Source organism: Polyodon spathula, chromosome 6, assembly GCF_017654505.1.
Source record: "Polyodon spathula isolate WHYD16114869_AA chromosome 6, ASM1765450v1, whole genome shotgun sequence".
NCBI lineage: Eukaryota > Metazoa > Chordata > Actinopteri > Acipenseriformes > Polyodontidae > Polyodon > Polyodon spathula.
In genome coordinates, this window is record NC_054539.1 from 60,040,993 (window position 1) to 60,059,919 (window position 18,927).

Here is an 18,927-nt window from a genome sequence, read left to right on the forward strand (position 1 = left end):
CTTTTCTTAAGATTGTTTTCCATGCAATATTAGATTAATTGGGCAGGTATCTGTAATACTGTACATACAACCATCATACCCATAGTAAATATGCTGTATAATTATTTCAATCTGAACCTGCTGTAAGGATCAGTGCTGTTTACCCGGGAGGCAGCTCTCCGCTCTTTGTGATAAACTTTTGTGTAGAGTAGCTTGCCTACAGGGAGAGTCGAATTACAGCTGCGCCAGTGCGCTGTAGAAGTCGGGTGGCACTGCAAACAAACTGTCAAATGGACCCGGAAGGCTTAGGTGTATATATTTGAAATTATATAAGCATTGTTTTAGGATGCTTACTCTTTCTCGTGCTTTCCATTTTCACACGGCTAAGAGCGCTGTGCACGTGCCGTACCTGCACATTTTTCTCAACTTCAGGCGCAGGTTTTGGCAGTAGCTTCCAGACTTACCAGCTTCTCTAGTTTGTAGATGACTTGACCAGTAGGGTATTGCTGCAAACTGGAGTTGACGTGGTCTACTCTTTTATTGTATTGTTGTTGTCTGTTTTATTGTGGTTGATTCTTCCTTCTTTGGACTCTGACTACAATGAATAAGCAAGGAGGCTCCAAGTTTAAGAAATTTTTCCACAAGAGCAAATCATCAGAAAACCAACCGGACAGTGAGGGTAAACTTATTAAAAAGCAACCAAGTCGTCCTGGTGATGCAGAACCCAAGAGTCCAAATGCTGCGAAAAAGAAAACATTTGGTTCATGGCGCAAGAAGAAACATCCAAACGAACCCTCCTCACCTGTAGGTGCAGGACCGGGTTTTACAGATGAGACGGAGGACCTGGACAGCAGAAACATGTAATTATTACTTTCTTTAGGTTACCTTTGCGTATCGCATGTATCGTATTGCCCATTGGTGCACCCATTTGTTTAATGCTTCTGGTTGTCGATGTTTTAGGTTTTTCGATAATTTTGGTACCGGCAGTTATTATTAGCCTATGTATAATAATAATAATCATAATAAACGTCTAATAAGCAAAAAAAAAAAAAAAAAGACTTAGTAAACACACTTGAATTTTTTAAAACTGCAGGGAAGGTTAATGTTACTAAATAGTTGGACATTTTAAGTGTATTTTATATAAACAGTTTTTAAGCATTGTTTGTATAAGTGTAACTCTTGAATACGAAACTTAAGTTAAAGTAGCGTATTATCTCTAGTTAATGTGGTGAAGTTACTTAAGAATAATGCTTTCTACATATTGACTGTTATAGAAGCAAAAAACAAACAGACTTTAATGAACATTTAGTGTTTATGAAATAAATTGTCAAGTCATTTTGGTCATATTTATACATGAGTTTATTTTATTTATTTATGTTTTATATACATGTATTACAATAGTAATACACACACTTGCAAGGGAGACCTACAGTAGCTGGAAATAAAGCCATTTTGTCCTGTTGGCTATCCTGATTGATGTGATCTAATGTCATTCTTGTCCAGGCTTGTTATTTAAATTCTGAACACTATGAAAGATGTTTAAGATACATATAGTTGAGAATTTGAAATTTGAAGATACCAGAATCATTCCTTTTTAATGACAATAGGGTCTAAACATTGGATCCAAATTTTGCACCTGTTTAGATTATTAACATACGGCCATTTGTGCATTACTGCAAATCAAACAACAGTGCATGTACCTGGTTGTAAAAAAATATATAGATTGCCAGGAAGCATCCTACTTGAATTACATAAACATTGGAATTTCGATCATTACTGCTTAGATCAGTTGAGTAGACTCCAGTGTGTTTAGTTTAAAAATAAATGTTGTTAGAGTATTATGATTGGTCACCCATCCATAAGTTGTTCAACTCCATGATATAGCAAGTTATGTCTCTATAGAAATCTACTACAAATAATGAACACTATCAAATGCAGCCAGCTACATCGGCTTGGTTACATAATGACAAATTAGACTCATTGCAATTGGTATTATTCCCCACAGGGAAGGAATATCCAAATCAATAGGGATTTAGTTGTGGTACCCTGCTGTTTTTAGCTAGAGCAACTGTCAAGTCCTGTCCACACGGTAGTGATGAAACTTGGAATGGGATGGTGTGAATTTTGAACTCTCAGCTGCTGATTGACCAGCCAATCTGATTGCAACCCATTAAATAGAGCATACTCAATAAATATCATCCTTTAGGTAGGCCAGTAGGGACCTCTTGTAGTACATATTTGAATAGGCAGTAGTTGTTGTCAATGATTCATTCAGTAGGCTGGTAACATTGGCACTGACGTCTGATTGGACTGTTGGAGGCTGTATCTTGAAAACTGCTTGCCTGATTCTCTAATGAGAAACTTTAATTGTTTTGTAATTGTAGTTTATTATTATTTCGATTTTTCGGTAAAACTAAGTCTATTAGACAGATGCACATGGATGTATGTGTGTGTGTGTTTGGTGGCTGGTGGCCATCTTGGCTCAGATAGAACAGACTGATGCCAAGATGGCCACCATTTGCACACCCACCCACTAAAATGTCTTAATTGTAAATTAGGAACGTGTGGAATGTGGCCAGGTATTCATTGCATTGTGATGCACCCTGACTACATATTATAAAAAGAAGACAAAGGAATGTTTGTAGAGAGAGTGTGCAGAAGAGAGTGCAAAGTATGTTGAGTGAAGGTGCTGACAATGTTAAGACAAAATGTGGCAGAATTCAGTATCTCTTGCTCATGCACATGCGCAGAGCTATCTTTTTCCAGTATCTACACATGCTCTGCTGATTTTGTCAGAACAGGTTTGGGTCGATTCAGTTGCTCCTGTGGTAACGCACAGCGAACATTCACACATTTTAAAGAACGCACCAAAAATACACAACGTAAAATTGAAAGGGCAAGTTGAAAAGCACGGAAATTAAAGTAGTGGCATTAAATCAACAAGGAACCAATGCACATTTTTATTATTATTACAGAAACATTTAAACTTTTAAATTGTAATATCAGCAGTCCTATAAAACACATGCTTATAGAAATACGTGCTCTTTCATGATGGGGACACATATCTTTGTAAATTTGCCATGACACTGCTTGCAATGATTGGAATCAGTTATATTTGTATGCCATGGCAAAACATTTTGTCAAAGAGAAACATGTTTATGTATATGTATTCCCAGCAGGCATTTATAAACACTGCTTGTTAATGTGACTCTTGTATTAAGAAACAAAGAGGAAACCATTAGTCGTGGCAGGATGTGCTAGCTATGCAGTATTTATAAATGTTTGCTGGAACTTCAGGAGTGGACAGTGTGCATTTTACATTTCCAAGTGCCCTAGAAGAGGCACTTCTTAGGGGGAACCACTTTCCGCAGCTGCAATATACAGCACATCCAGCAGTGAGAAATGGTTTCCACTTGGTTTCTTAATACAAGAGTCACATTATACACTATGCAGTGTTTATAAATGGCTGCTGGATATACATATAAAACTGAAAAGAAAAGTGCAACCATCATGATGTAAAAGACACTATTTTATTAATTGTTAAAAAATAAAGAGAGTACTCTGATGTTTTGGCCTGCTTCTGAAGAAAAAAATACCCTAAATACAAATAATTCAAACATCAAGCAAGTGTTTTATAGGGTTACCAACTCTGGGCGTTTATTTAGAAAGTGCAGACATTACAATAATAATAATAATAATAATAATAATAATAATAATAATAATAATAATAATAATAATAATTTGCATTACTGCCTTGTCGATTTAATGCTATAACATTTCAACTTACTCTTTCAATGTTAGGTTTTGATGCATTATTAAAAATATGCGTAGTTCACTGAGTGTTTATTTTAGGAGCCGCTGATCAATGGCAGCCGCTGCGCGTTAATACAGTAGCTGCTGAATCGCCGTGAACCCGCTTTGACAAAATCAACAGTGCACATGTAGTGGCTGAGGCAAGATAGCTCTGCACATGTGCACAATGAGCAAGAGGCACTGAATTGTACGGTTGTGCTTGGGTGCTGTGTTTATCTAGAACTCTTTTAGATTGCTTTTATTTTTTGTTTGTTCCTGTGTTACTGGGTCAATAAATCTTCTTGAGGGGAGATTCATTTTTTTCTAGCAGTGCAGAATAACTTGGAGTGAGGTCATTTGCCATAATAATGCCTTTGAAAAAATGCCAATTATTTTTTATTCAAAGGGTCATTGTTGATTTTTGATTAAATATAAATATCAAAAACATAAAACAGTGACTGGACATGACATTTTCAGTACAGAAACATTATTGTTCTGAATATGATCCCCAGTAATGTTGTTGAAGCTGACACCCTGGAATCCATCAGAAGCTGCTTGATGAGATTCTGGGATCAATAAGCTACTAACAACCAAACGAGCAAGATGGGCCGAATGGCCTCCTCTCGTTTGTAAACTTTCTTATGTTCTTATGTTCTTATGTTTCACTCCCTGCTGATTTCCTTGATTCTTCTGATAAGATGGACAGCCACATTTTTTTTATCAAAAATCTTAGATAGCATTGTTATAAAAAACAAAGTGATCAGTTTCTAACTCTTGTATTAACTAAACAGGATCTGTTTTTTGAAATACAGGATATAGGGTAGGTGAGAAAGAGAAAGCGTTGCTTTTGTTACACAGGTTTGCAGGTTTGACCAGGCTTTTGCCTTTAGGGTGTTACACATCATTGGACTCATTTTCATAATCTTTTAAAAGCAGCATATAGTGTGTTTACAAAGTCCCGTCCCCCATCCCCCCGAACTTTATTTACCATATACTAACAATGCTTCACGGTTCTATCAGGGATACAATTTAAAAAAAAAAGTTTTTTAAATCAGAAGATTTACTTCTAGGGGTGAATACAGTCCTTTGTTTAAAAGTAAAGTGCTTTTGGACATGGAGTTAATGCTTATTCACATCTAGGATTACCAGATTTTCAGAGTGAAAAACTGAGACTTTTTTTTCTTCAATTCGCTGACGCCATAGCAACTCCCAATCCATTAAAATAACAGTAAATAATAATAATAATAATAATAATAATAATAATAATAATAATAATTTAAAATAAACATTTGTGTGTATTTATTGCAGATCATAACAATTCGTTGTTTTCTTTTTTATTGTCATTTAATCAAAACATATTAAATTTACAAAAAGTGAGATTAGAAAAAAAAACAGATCAGCTATTACCATTAACATGTGTAATACAGATAATCAGAATTATTAAACACATAATGCGTAAGATTGTTTATTTTATTTTGAATGGCACAGACACATTCTAATAAATGACTCTGTTGTTAATTACTGAGCACTCTGATACTGTTTTATAATTTAAAAAATATATATTAATACAATAGTAAAACCGGGGACAATTTAACAAATTTACTGTTTCTGACCTGGACAGAAAAAGAAGGCTGAAAACTGGGACAATCCCAGTTTTTGTAGGATGTCTGATAACCCTTTTCATATCATGGCACTTATGATGATACACATTTAAATTGGTTAAACTTTCACAAGTCTGTAGCTGTATTTTTCCAATTGTATAATTGGTAATGTCATGATGCATAATTATACAAGCGCTGTGCACAGATCTAAAAGCATGTTACTTTTAAACAAAGGACTGTATCTGTCCATGAGTGAAACCTTTCATTTTAGATAGAGTTACCCACAAAACGGAACATTTCCTAATATTGATAGGTATCAAAATACAATCACAGGTTACATTTCGAGATGTGTGTGAAAAATAATATTTCTGACAATAAAGAGTTCCGTGACAACTAGGCTTGTTTCACATTCATCCCACGTGAATTATTAAATTTCTTTTCACATTATAGCACAAATATAAAAGTTGTTGTTTGTATTTTGGAGTCCACTGCCCCTGTCAAAGATATTTTATATGCCTGTTTGACGGTGAAAATAGAGGTGTTGGCTACAAGTGTATTTGGCAAACTTGAGCCATTTCAGGAACCGCTGAGTTCACAATAGACCAAAAAACAGACCAAAGCTGTTGCAGAGCCCCCCTCTGGAGCAGGCCACCTTTCGGCTGGACCTGGGCTGGACATGGGACGTCTGTGTACGCTACAAAAAAAATACCTAAACCGCCTCACGTACGAGAGTATCATGTAGCAAATTTAATGATTGTAATTTGGGAGCTCCTTGAAAAAAGTATGGGACATCCTCTGGGCAGTTCATAGAGTAGACTGTATGCAGACTCTTATTGTCTAGTTTTGTATTTGTTTCTTGACTTTTAGAACTAGAATAGGCCCCATAATGGTCTTTGCGATGTGCACCACACTTGTCACCTGTACACTCTGACATTCCGATCAACAGCGTCACATGAACCAGTCATTGGGACTGACATTGTGTCCTGTGTCTATTCTGTAGGCATGTACCACAGACCTGTGTCTGACAGTGCTCTCCTGAGTGTCAGCGCCTTGACACAGGTCAGCATGAAAGCAGACGAAACAGAGAAACGTCTAAAATAATAACAGGTTGCTAAAAGATTTGTATGTGTGTCGTATCCTGGCTGACCTCTGCACTATCTGTCACTAACTCCTCAGCCATCTCCATGGCAGCAGAAGATATTTCACCTTGTTCATTTTTACCAGCCAGCTACTCTTCAAACTTCTATTGTAACATTAGGTTGCAGCTGCCCTTCCTCTGTCAGTACCTGTTGACGTTCAACTGCCAGTGCCCCAGGCAGCTGTTTGAAAGCAAACAATCAAAGGAGTATATTTGATATTTTCCATTTCAGGTTGCAGATTTACAACCCTATGTCTGTGTATTTAAAAAAAAAGTGTTGGTAAAATGAGTCATGAGGTTGCAGTTCTTCATTTCATTGGTGTTACAGAACAACAAGAACAGATCTGCTGTTTCTAAAGTTTAGCAATACAGTTGAACTGGTTAATGAAACTATCTGAATAATTTGGGGGGCATTTTGTATACGCTCAAATAACTCTTATGTGTAGAAAGCCATTTGGGTAAAAAACTGCAAGGAATGGAATGGCCTATTTTTAAAAGAGGTTTGCCTTTCAAGCACAACTTGTCACCTGTTACCAGTTTTACAGAACAAAACCTGTTTCAACATGTTTGGGCCCCCAGCTCTAAAATTGATTTCACAGGTAGTTATTTTCCCAGGATTTCAATACAAAGACACAGTGAAGTTATTTCAGCTCATTATTTAAGGCATATGTAGGAATGATGAATCAAGTGCCCTGCGGAAAAACATCTTATGCTATTATTTGTAGACATTTTAAATATTCTGGGGTCTTGCCCTGTCCTAGTATGACAGCTGTTGTAGTCTCCTTGGACTCAAGAATGCAAAGCAGTTTAGAATTGCTATACTCCACTACAACCTGTTGACTATTTCAAGTTCTTTACCTTTTAGATGGTCCCAAGTGAAGTTAATCTCTATCAGAACTACAGATGCACTCGTACTTTGTAATTCATTTAATTATTTTATAATCATATATACATACATATATGTATGTACAGAATTTAAATATATGAATATTCTTGGTAGTTATCAGTATTTTCACACAATAGATTGGGCCAAATTTCAAATTTAAGTCAGTTAAAAAAAAAAAAAAAAAATTCTCAGGGGCGTAAAGGGAGGTTGTTATTGAATGGTTGAATCAAAACTGGAAACCTAACTATCACTGTTCAAGTTGCTGTTTTTATTTTATTACTCCTGGCTTGCTCCCTGTTACCTGACTGGATCATTTGACATTGTTTGAACCAAATCATAAAGTGGAACAGAACCTGTTGAATAATATACATTACCATATTAATTTACATACCGCATTGTAGTTTTCCATATAAAAATCAAAAAATGTGGCATTTTTAAATTTAACATAAAATACTGTACTACTATTATGGCTTCCGGTAGACTTTTGCAATATAATTTTGTAGTTTCTTTGATTGTTAATTAAAATATCTAAATATTTTCATATATATATATATATATATATATATATATATATATATATATATATATATATATATATATATATATATATATAATTTATTAATTGTTTTAACATTATGTCTCAATCCTAAAATTATATGTGATGCAAAACCTTTGGCCACAGCTGGGTGCTATAAGATTTTAAAAAACATAATTTTTTAATAAAGTGAAACCAAATTAGTTTAGAGTGACTGATCTCAGGGCCGAATTAAAGGACGTGGAGGCCCTATGCTAGCCAATATTTTGGGGGCCCTGTGCATATTATGGCGAATGGTATTATTGGCATATCGGTTAATCTGGCACTGGAGCGGGGGAGAAGAACAGAGTGCGAAGAGCAGCCCGCTCTTTCACAGGTTTTATTTTTCTGAAATACATGTTTGGCCATGGAGTTTGCACAAAGAAAGGAGTGCAGCCACTGCACAGTATTTTCTATCATGCCTGTGTGTGGTATCCATTCAATTTCCAGTTTTTAAACGAAAATTAGGCACTTATGTTTTGCAGACTTGAAAATTGCAATAAAAATATATATTCTCCTGATTGTGGAGCTGCCATATAAAAATGTGAGATACATTAGTGTATCCATCTGTCTACGGTTATTACATAGCCTATATTGTTTTTATACATTTATGCGGATATGCACCAATACAGCACTGTGAACATGGGTTATATTTTATGTACTCTTAAGGATAGTTCATACACTATAGGGTGGTTCATCAGCCAAGTTGAGACTTGTGTTCGTGGGTTACTTTGAGATGCCTATCAGATAGTCAGATACAAACAAGCACAGTATAAAGCTAATTTGATATGAAGCATATGCAAAGTTTGAAATAGGTGAGTACACCGTACACGACATTGTAGGAGCCTGTTAATTGTAAGAAGATGTTTCCAAACTTTTACTTTATTTTCAATTTATGTGTTTTTTCAGTACCAAACAATGAGGAAGTGTCTTTGAATTGAATTAGGTGACTTATCTGAACACTGTAGTTTTTTTTTTTTTTTTTTTTTTTTTTAGCTGGGCATGAGGCTTGTTAATCTATCTATGCCTTTATTGCCTTGTACCATACTACATAAATCACATGAGAGTAATAATAATTCAATGTCACTACTGTTAATGATCGTTTTAATTAACATTCAATCATCTGTGGGAACATAAAACACAAAATGATGCAATATGGATCACAGACACAACAAAAGAAAACTTCAGTCCCAGGCAGTAAAGTACAAAAGCATTAGCAAGTGCATAATATAACATCCACTGGGGTTAATGGGTCAGTGGTTTTGTTAGTGTACCAGAAAGTCCAGCAGCTACATATATATAGCCAAACAAAAAAAAATGATTTTTTTCTTCCAAACCTGTTCATAGATTCCTTCTACGGACCAGTAGTAGCATTGCATTCAATAGAACAATGTAGTTTTTTGTCCTTTACTTCTTTTTGAGTTTTCTTTTGTAGCGAGAGAAACAAACAGTAAGGACTTAAACCATTCTTGCCAGCTGCAGACATCCACATTTGCATGTCCTTCAGCTTTGTACATGTTTATCTTTACCTGCCTTTTTTTCCAAAAATTTCAACCCCCCAAATGAAAAAGGAAAATGTCTAAAATTTAAAGATTTTCTTGGAAGTCTATGAATAGAATGATTGATTGCCCAAATCCATTTGAACGTATGTGATGTAATCAAAGGCTGTCAGTTGAACCTCAGTATTTCTTTCACCTTTCCTGACTTTGACATGAGCAGGATTTTGGAGGCATGTGGCAGTTGAGACAATGTGCAGTACCCAGTACCCAGTCGTGACATTTCATTCTCGCTATGTAAGTCTCACATGGGCAGCTTTGAAACAACCACTTGTTAAAACAAACACATATTTTTCATTCTCTCAGTAGGTTTCAGATGGTCAGTTTTGTAAATGAACATGTTCCAGATCATACTCATTTAACGCTATTTTTTTCTGCTTTAATAAATATTATGTTTAATCGTGAAATAAGCCATTGTTTTTCTTACTTTAGGTTTTAACAGATAAAGTACAAAACTCAAAAAGAACATAAAGTGGTGTTTGTCTAAAAATCCCTAAAATATGCCTCAACCCGTCAGGACACCTCAAGATATCAAAACTATACAGTATATTCTTTACCTTACCTCTCTGGGCTTTACAGTGCCTACCTGTGCTTAACCATGTATTTACTATGCTTTACCACACTTTGCCCTAAACTTAATATACAGGGTAATTAGAAAGTAAGTAATCGGTGGTTGCTTGTGCATAAAACATTCATAAATAGGGTTAAATTAATCTGATACTACCACTGTCGACTGTCTGTGACGGCTACAGAACCTAATCTATGCAAGTTGCAGTTGTAATTTTCTTTCAAAGCAATATGAATCTACAGCATTATAAACACAAGTTCTGCAAGACGTATACAATTGTGTGTGTATATATGTGTGTGTGTGTGTGTATATATATATATATATATATATATATATATATATATATATATATATATATATTGCAATCTGTCATGCTTTCACTGTATGATTCCATCTATTGTCTTTATCACTGAAGCCGACATTTTGTTTTATCAAGTGATCACAACATAGACACGTCATAATGTGGGGTGCATAAAGTTTTAGTTTTACGCCAAGCATTTATGTCAGTCTTAAAAAAAAAATTGTTTGACCTTGTCGAGCCTATTAGTAATCTTTAACTCCTGAGTTGTTTAGTCCTCCATCTGCCATCCTAATCAAATGTTAGTCTGATTGTGATTCTGAGAGGTGAATGATAAAGGCACTAACACATGATAAACTGTATTCATTAGATCAGCTGGTAGGCAGAAAGTTAAATCTGTTTTGATTAATTAAATACAGTTTGACATCCATTTCTACTTATGAGCAGGTCTTGTTGCTTCTTGGGGCTGTGCTCAGTTGTCTTTCTTCCAAGGTATGATGGACTGGAGTAAAGTGGCATAATCTCTTGACAGTGTCTTTCATTGATTGCATCCTGGTATCACAACCCACCAACATGAATGCAGTGCTGATGATATCCTGTTTACAGTCAGTCATCTGCCAGCAGCTATATGTAAATTACTTTAAACTGCTTCCAAATATTCACAACATTTTTTAATACTGCTATATAATTGACTTTAGACGTTATTCCTTTTACTTTTGCTCATAGGTTTCAACCTACCTAAATACTGGTCACATCTGGTGGTTCATTGGTTTCTAGCTGGTTCAGGAGACTTGGTTCGGGTTTAGTAGCTAATTGGGGTGGAACAACAAAAAAAACAGGTCGATTAAAAATCTGCGAGCGTGCAGCGCCCAGGCGGGGGGACCGTGAGTGTCCAGCACCCAGGCGGGGGCACCGAGGGAATCCAAAGCCCGGGAGGCAGCTGTTCCCATATCCACCAGCAGAGGAAGAATGCCTGCTGGTTTCACCTCCACAGCCCAAGAGGGAGGAGTCACTGCATCCACAGCCCACAGAGGGGGAGTCGGAGCGTCCACAGCCCACCAGCAGAGGGTGAATGCCTGCTGGTTTCACTTCCCCCACCTTCACCACCTGGAGGAGAGGAGCAGGAGCTGCCTCTGCCTCCATTGCCTACCCCTGCAAGTGAGGGAGAGCCACAGCAGTCCCCTGCAAAATGAGGGAGAGCCGTACCAGTCCCCTGCTGCAAGTGCAGAGCCGCACCAGTCCCCTGCCGCACCAGTCCCCTGCAAGTGAGGGAGAGCCGCACCAGTCCCCTGCAAGTGAGGGAGAGCCGCACCAGTCCCCTGCAAGTGAGGGAGAGCCGCACCAGTCCCCTGCAAGTGAGGGAGAGCCGCACCAGTCCCCTGCAAGTGAGGGAGAGCCGCACCAGTCCCCTGCAAGTGAGGGAGAGCCGCACCAGTCCCCTGCAAGTGAGGGAGAGCCACACCAGTCCCCTGCAAGTGAGGGAGAGCCACACCAGTTACCTGCAAGTGAGGGAGAGCCGCACCAGTCACCTGCAAGTGAGGGAGAGCCACACCAGTCCCCTACAAGTGAGGGAGAGCCGCACCAGTCCCCTGTAAGTGAGGGAGAGCCGACCAGCCCCTGTAACAGGGGTAGACTACACGCAACTCCCACCTTCGTCGCCAGGAGACTACGTGCTGCGCCCACCGGGTCAAGGGATTTTTTTCATAAATACTAGCGCTATATCAGTGGTTTTACAATAGTACAGGAGTAGCCAATAAACACTGCTGGCAATTTATTTCAGCACTGAAGTGCTGTTCCGGGTTTGTGCTGGCCTCTGGCGACAGCTACGGAACGTGTTAGTCGTCGAGTGATTACACTCAACAATAGACAGTACAAACAAACACTTACTATTTATTTCACCAACGGTGCAGGTCCTTCCAGGTCAACAACACAACAAAAAACGAAGGAACAGCTAACATTGCTTCGACCCCTATTTATACCATCACTCATGACCCCTTGGTAAACCCTGCTACATCATTTGGGTTAATGAGTTAGTGTACCGAAGCTCTGTCTCTTTTCTACATGAACGACTTCCTTTTAACCCTCAGAAAGAAGTGTCAGGCCAAGTAGCCCAGAGTACTGTGTTCCCGTTACTTAGCACCCTCACAGGTTAAGAGAGAGATTTAACACCAAAAATCATTGTCTTTCTGTGACAGTGTGTGGCAAAGTGGTTTGTAGTGCTCCGGTGTATAGGTGATTTGAGGTGCTCCAACAAAGGACAAACACAAAGTTTACCGGTCAGGTTTCTTTAATGCCCTTAAAACCGGGTTTCAAATAATAAAGCTGGCTCTACCCAGCAATGGGTATTGCCAGCGAAAACTGGACTTAAATAATAAAGCTGGCTCTACCCAGCAATGGGTATTACCAGCTACAAAACAAAGGGGTTGCAGTCCCGAAATAATAAACACAAAACACGTCTCCAGACTGGGTGCTCTGGTGCAGGTGCGGTGCTCTGAGTGCTGGTGCTCGTGCGCGTTCAGGTCCGGGCTTCTCGCTGCAGCTCCAGCTTCGTGTCAGCCGTCTGGCAAAACAAACACAACACTTCTCAATGAACCCACACGTCATTCAAGGTTCCGTCCTTGTCTCCTCCCATTAACCACAACAAAGGAGCCGATTACGGCGTCACGTCCCCCTAAAGTACCCTAAGCCCCGCCCCCTCCGATAGCTAGTTCAATCACGTCTCCTCCAATTCATGACTGAAACTTCGCTCACTGTACTAGGGTGATGACTCCAGGTACCGTAACGCCGCCCTCTTCCTGAATGGCCGGCTCCCGACTGTCCCTGGGATGAACTGCCCAATCATTCAGTAGGAAGCCCGCAGCTCCTGTTGTACAGTGCCCTCACCGGTCGAGAGGGAGATTGTTGATTCGGATTCATTCGCTCTCCATCACACAGTGCCACAGATACAAAGGAGGATTCATTTAACTGAAGCACCTGTTTAATTAATATTAATTTAACTGCCCCTACAATATTTGTGGGCACTTACATAAACAGTGTTTCCATAGGATATTCCTAGCAGTTTATAAAGAACAGTACACAGACACTGAGCATCTATCAGCAGGGGGGCAGATCAATTATATAAAAGTTGTGCACCTTTGGTGCGCAGATGTCATGCAAAAATTTTGTAAATGAAGACGAAGGGAGGACAAATCACCACTGTGATGTCCTTAGTGTGCAATATATGTTTGTAGAGGAACACAAAATAGCATGTAGTTCTGTGACATTCCTCATAGTGCTTGGTTTCAAAATCTTCTGATGATCAAAAGTATAATAAAAAAGCAAACAGTTACAGTACTGTGCTTACATCCTACCTGTGGATGGTTCCGCCTTGTTTTGTAGACTGTTTACTTACCTGGGTGTGCTGGAAGCATTTGGCAAATTATTTTTTTTTTTATGGATTCCTCCATTTCTAGTGCAGTTAGTTTACAATAACATTAATTACCACCATTTACATTTTGAGCTCTTTCTTTTCTTGACAGGTTTAAAACACATTTTTTGTATATTGATTGCATCAAACCAGGCTTAACAAGCTGTAGCGGTGAGAACTCTAAGCTTAGTTGACATGTACTTGTAATGCACACTGAACTTTGTGATTGTGCCAATCCTCAGGTGTCAACACATTAGTAGTTTGGAATGTGTAAGTCCTGATAATCAAGGTTTTACTGTAGTGGTGGTTTTACAATAGTATAGGAATAACCAATAAACTGATGGAAGTAACAATGACATTATTGTTCCAAGTAGCTTCTTTACTATAGTATTTAAATGACTTGCTTCAAGAGCAGAAATAAACAGCTCAGGTTGTTAAAGGTGAAGTACCTTTTTATCTTGCCCTGAAGCGAGCTAAACAAGCCACGTTGTATTGGTATGTACTAGTCGTGCCTGACACAGGGAATTTACCACACACGATCCATAAAAACTTCCTGAACTTTGATTTAAATTTGATTTTTATATCAGGCAGGCTGGATAAATAAATGGGGGCACACATAATGCATGAGTGAAGCTGGCACTGGTGAACTCTTTCTCTGTTGCAACTGGTATTCTGAGGAGGAACGTGGCAGCAGTACAGGCAAGGAGAATTGCAAGTTGTTAAGATCAAGTTATTAAATCATTTTTGTAGTTCAGGCATGCCTAACAGGACAGAGGCAAGGCCCAAACCGGTGACTATGAACAGTGCAAGTAAGCAGCCTAACCACTATACAAAAGGCTTGTTTGCATAAGCACTTATCAGTCATTTTTCTGGCAGGGATACAAATTCAACAGCTGTGCTGCATATAACACTGACAGTTACACATGGTAACATTACATTTTTCAAACAGGCAAATGATTAACCACATCAGAAACGGTAGGGATTTTTAATGAGTTAAAGTTTTGTGAGTATGGTCCACTCTGAATGAAAATTTATGTCAATTTTTCAAAGAAACTAATTACATGGAGAGAATAAATGCAACTCTCAAACATTAGTAATTTCCCTTATCTGCAGAATTGGAAAGGTGTATTTATTTATGGTGTGTATTTAAAGGTTTAACTTAGAAGTATCAGTTTAGGCCTGCTTGATGGCACTTTTCAGGAAAGGCTTTGAAAGGGTTCATCATTCAAAAGAACCTGAAGGAAATGGAGAGGATGTCCAGTAAGAGCCTTGCAGAATGTTGTTTATTTAACCTTTACTTTTGCTTCACCTCATCCTATAAGATAAAGCCTGAACCACACAGTCATCATTTCAGACTTAGTAACAGTATGAAGTAGTTTTTAAGTAGTTGCAGCTTATGGAAAGTGGTGTGGTGTTTTGTTTTACAAATCTAATGTAAACTAATAGTGTCCTTAGCTGGGCTCTAATACAGTAGCAATTATTGTTTTGGTGTCACATTTTAAAAGTGTGTTATTGTGACCAACTCCCTCTAATGAGTAATGAAATATGTATTTCTTTAAGCAATTGGTAGCAGTAATATACTGTCATGAATACACAAGTAGCCTTGGGAGGCAATGTTCTAATCTTTTGAAATCTTTTTAGTTTGCAAGTTGTCCTAAGTACAATGGGCATATTCTTTGAGGTTATCCTGGTTTCCTAAACACATGTCTGTGCGTGTGAAAATGCTGAACAAATATTTCAACATTGCACAGTGAAATTAATAAGATTGATCTCTTTGCCAAAAACAGTTGCTTAGATATGGTATGAGTGCAGAAGGGATTACTGAATGTTACATTGCTGTAACAGCTACGCGTCCCTATGTAATAAACAGTACTTTTACATTATTGTACTTTTTTGAGCACATTTGTGTGACATCAACGCTTTTATTGTAGAAAGTAGCCATCAACGCTTTTATCGTAATATATATATATAGACACACACAATTGCACACTATTATATATATATATATAATATATATATATATATATATTATATATCATATATATATATATATATATCGACACACACACACACACACACACATGTTTGCTTTCCTATATTTGTGGAGACATCTCATTGACTCTCACTATATTTTTATTTACACTTTCTAACTCTGGTCAGACAGTTTATTTCAGATCAGTCCAAAGTATTTTTACTGGATTAAGATCTGGCGATTGCGAAGGCCATTCCAGAACTTTTATTTTACTTTATTTTCTTCAAGAATGCCAGAGTTGACTTAGCCACAAATGTAACGTTTGTTCCTGCTTGATGGTGTGACAGATGGACAGATTGTACGGACACTCCCATATATCCCCAAATCTGACATTCCCCAAAAAATTATGCTAAAGAATGTTTAAACCATGTTTCGTAATAACTGGATAATTTTTTTCCAGATATATAGAAAAATGTGAAGTGTAATTGATCTGCATACATAGGTACGGACTGCCAACTCCACTGTACTGCATGACCTTCGAATGGGATTCTTTCTCCAGCGCGGAATAATAAGTAGAGGACAATATGATAGCTAAGCATGCAGGACCCCCTGGTAGTCAAATGCTGCGACTGTGTTAAAAGGAATGGCAAGAACTGCTTACATTTTGTTCTAAATAAATACCAGTTTGTCAATAGTTTGGGAAATGGAAATTCACACAAATATGCAGTGCAGTCTATTATAATCTCCTGTCCTTTGCTCCAACAAATTATCAATTTATGCACTTTGGATAAAGTGACAGGGTGTTATCTTTGTGGATCCTGGTTCAATACATCAGTATAAATACTAAAACTAAGTGCCTGTAATTCTTACAGTGGCAACCAGCCGGTTTCTTTCACTGTTTCATGCACACAGCTGTTTCCATGTCACCATCTTTACAGCCGTATATGAGGGAGAGGTGCACATACAGGGTTAAAGTGAAAGTTTGCATATATCTGTAGATTACGTAAGCCTGTACCTTGTGAACTTTTGCACAGTGACGACATGTGATGTGTGTTGTTGTTGTGTACAAGGACTTGAAGCACTATGGCGTGTGACTTTCTCCATCTAGTGGCAGATACGTGTATAAACCGATCAAAGTGCTCTTTAATAGTGTACAATTGTACTACAGTAAATAACTATTGTGAGAGAAAAGTTATATGATTTGATTGAAGACTCACAGACCTCTGCTTCCCAGTTCTTATCCAAGTCTAAACGAAAATGTACTGAAATTATATTGTTGTGAAGCTAAAAATCCTGCAGTCCGGTTATTTTTTGTTTGAAGAGTGAGATTATTATACTAGGAGTCCTTAGATAAAAGGCCTCCAATAATCTTAATCTTCACAATACAATATAAGTGTATACATTATTTGTAGGGTACATATTATTCTATACCATTGTACTGGAATTTTAAGACATCTTTAACAGTAATTCTTATACAATTACTGTAATTACTGTAGCTGTTCACCAAGTACAAGACCTTAGGGACAGTCCAGAGTCTGTATCTTTAATAGTAGTCATTTCAGTGTAGAACAAGCTCCCTCCCTTCTACGAATGCTGCTTGCTACATTATTACTGTCAGTGATTTAATAGGCATACTTATGTTTGCTACTACCACGTTCAGAAAGATTTGTTGTGAATCACATACTCAAGTTCAAGAACCAAAACCAAATGTATGGTTTTTCCCCTAAAATGTTCTTTCAGGTGTGATGTTTTCATGTATCGTCTCTGGGCCGTGCAGCTGTGCAGGCCATGAGTCTGAACACACTTCTCAAATCCTCTCAGGTGCAATAATACATCCCTCATTGTGCCGCCTGTGCTTAGCCTCATGGTTAGTATTGTTTGTTGAGAAAACCCACAAAGTTATCCTTTTAGAATAACAGGTTGATAGGAACCAAATAGAAACCAAATAGGTATCAATATAATAGGTATAACCAAATAGGTGTTTTTACTTGTTTATGTGGACAACAAAAGCCATATAACACAAGGCAATTGTAAGAACTAGTTTTTTTGCAGTGTGCAAAGCACCAAAGCAAAATCAAAACAGTTGCTATATGAGCAACTTGATGAAAATGGTGGTTTTCTCTCAGGTTTATTGACCTAATTAAAACAATATCAATACCATAAAAAGTTAAACCACTAAGCATGTCACTGCTTTAAATGCTGGTAGATTCTGGACACCGTGTTTGGTATACTAACAAATGGCCCAAATAATATTGAACTAAGAGTTAAAAAACAGAAGGAAACTGTCTCCAAAGTGGCACATCACTAGATGGTGCTGGCTATTACTTCTATAAAGACACCTGGGCTGTTACAACTGAAGTGCAGGTCCTGAACGCAGGTAAAAGCACCATAACACAGACCTATCATAATGACTCTAATAAAAATACTGGTCAGTGGTCTTTGAAAACGCTTTGTAAAAGATTAGAACAGTGGTACTCATGATATGTGGCAATTCGGATCCATTCCAGTCCCACCTTGTTCCAACCATGTCCTTAGTTATTGAACTGAGCAGTCCTGTGCCTGGTTACAACCAGGCCTAGGTGTTTATTAAAGTAATCAAGGAACTGGTTCGGAATGAACTGAACGAGCCCCAAGTGAGTACAGCTGGTACAATATGTACCCTTGGTGTGTCAGTATTTGTGAGAAAATGCTGTGGAGTTTGTGACAGGACGGTCATGCTATGAATAGGAAAAAATATAAATAAAGAATTAGTACACATGTTTACATTGGAATAGATTATCTAAACAATTGTCATGGTAGCAAATTATAACTGGTCATGCTTGTAATTTGAAAGTGTCCTGTTTCAGGGAATTAAAGTACCACCCTAACCATTGCTTTGGCAGTGGGAACAGAGGTTGCCAGTTGTCATTAAATATATATGTAAAAAAAAAACACTGATATAAAATAAGTTATAAAATTCAGTAATTTACTCCAAACTTAGTAAAAAATAATAAACCAGTAATGGTAACAGTAACCAACTGTTCAATATATAAAATGCCTAATTAGCTGAAACAATAATTCATCTCAGTAATACCCTTAATTGTGGTTTAGTCAGGTTTAGGGTATCAGTAATACAATTGATAGCAATTAAATTTTTTTTTTTTAAAAAGTAGTGTGG

The 18,927-nt window shown here is 37.6% G+C and overlaps 1 protein-coding gene across 1 annotated transcript in view; it reads left to right on the plus strand.

Moving 5' to 3' along the window:
* The first annotated feature begins 231 nt into the window (after window positions 1-231).
* Window positions 232-18,927, plus strand: part of LOC121317409 — a 72,215-nt gene continuing 53,519 nt past the window's right edge. Inside the window, exon 1 of the mRNA XM_041253310.1 lies at window positions 232-839. Coding sequence (XP_041109244.1) covers window positions 580-839 — 260 coding nt within the window. The 5' untranslated portion in view covers window positions 232-579. The remainder of the gene's footprint in view (window positions 840-18,927) is intronic.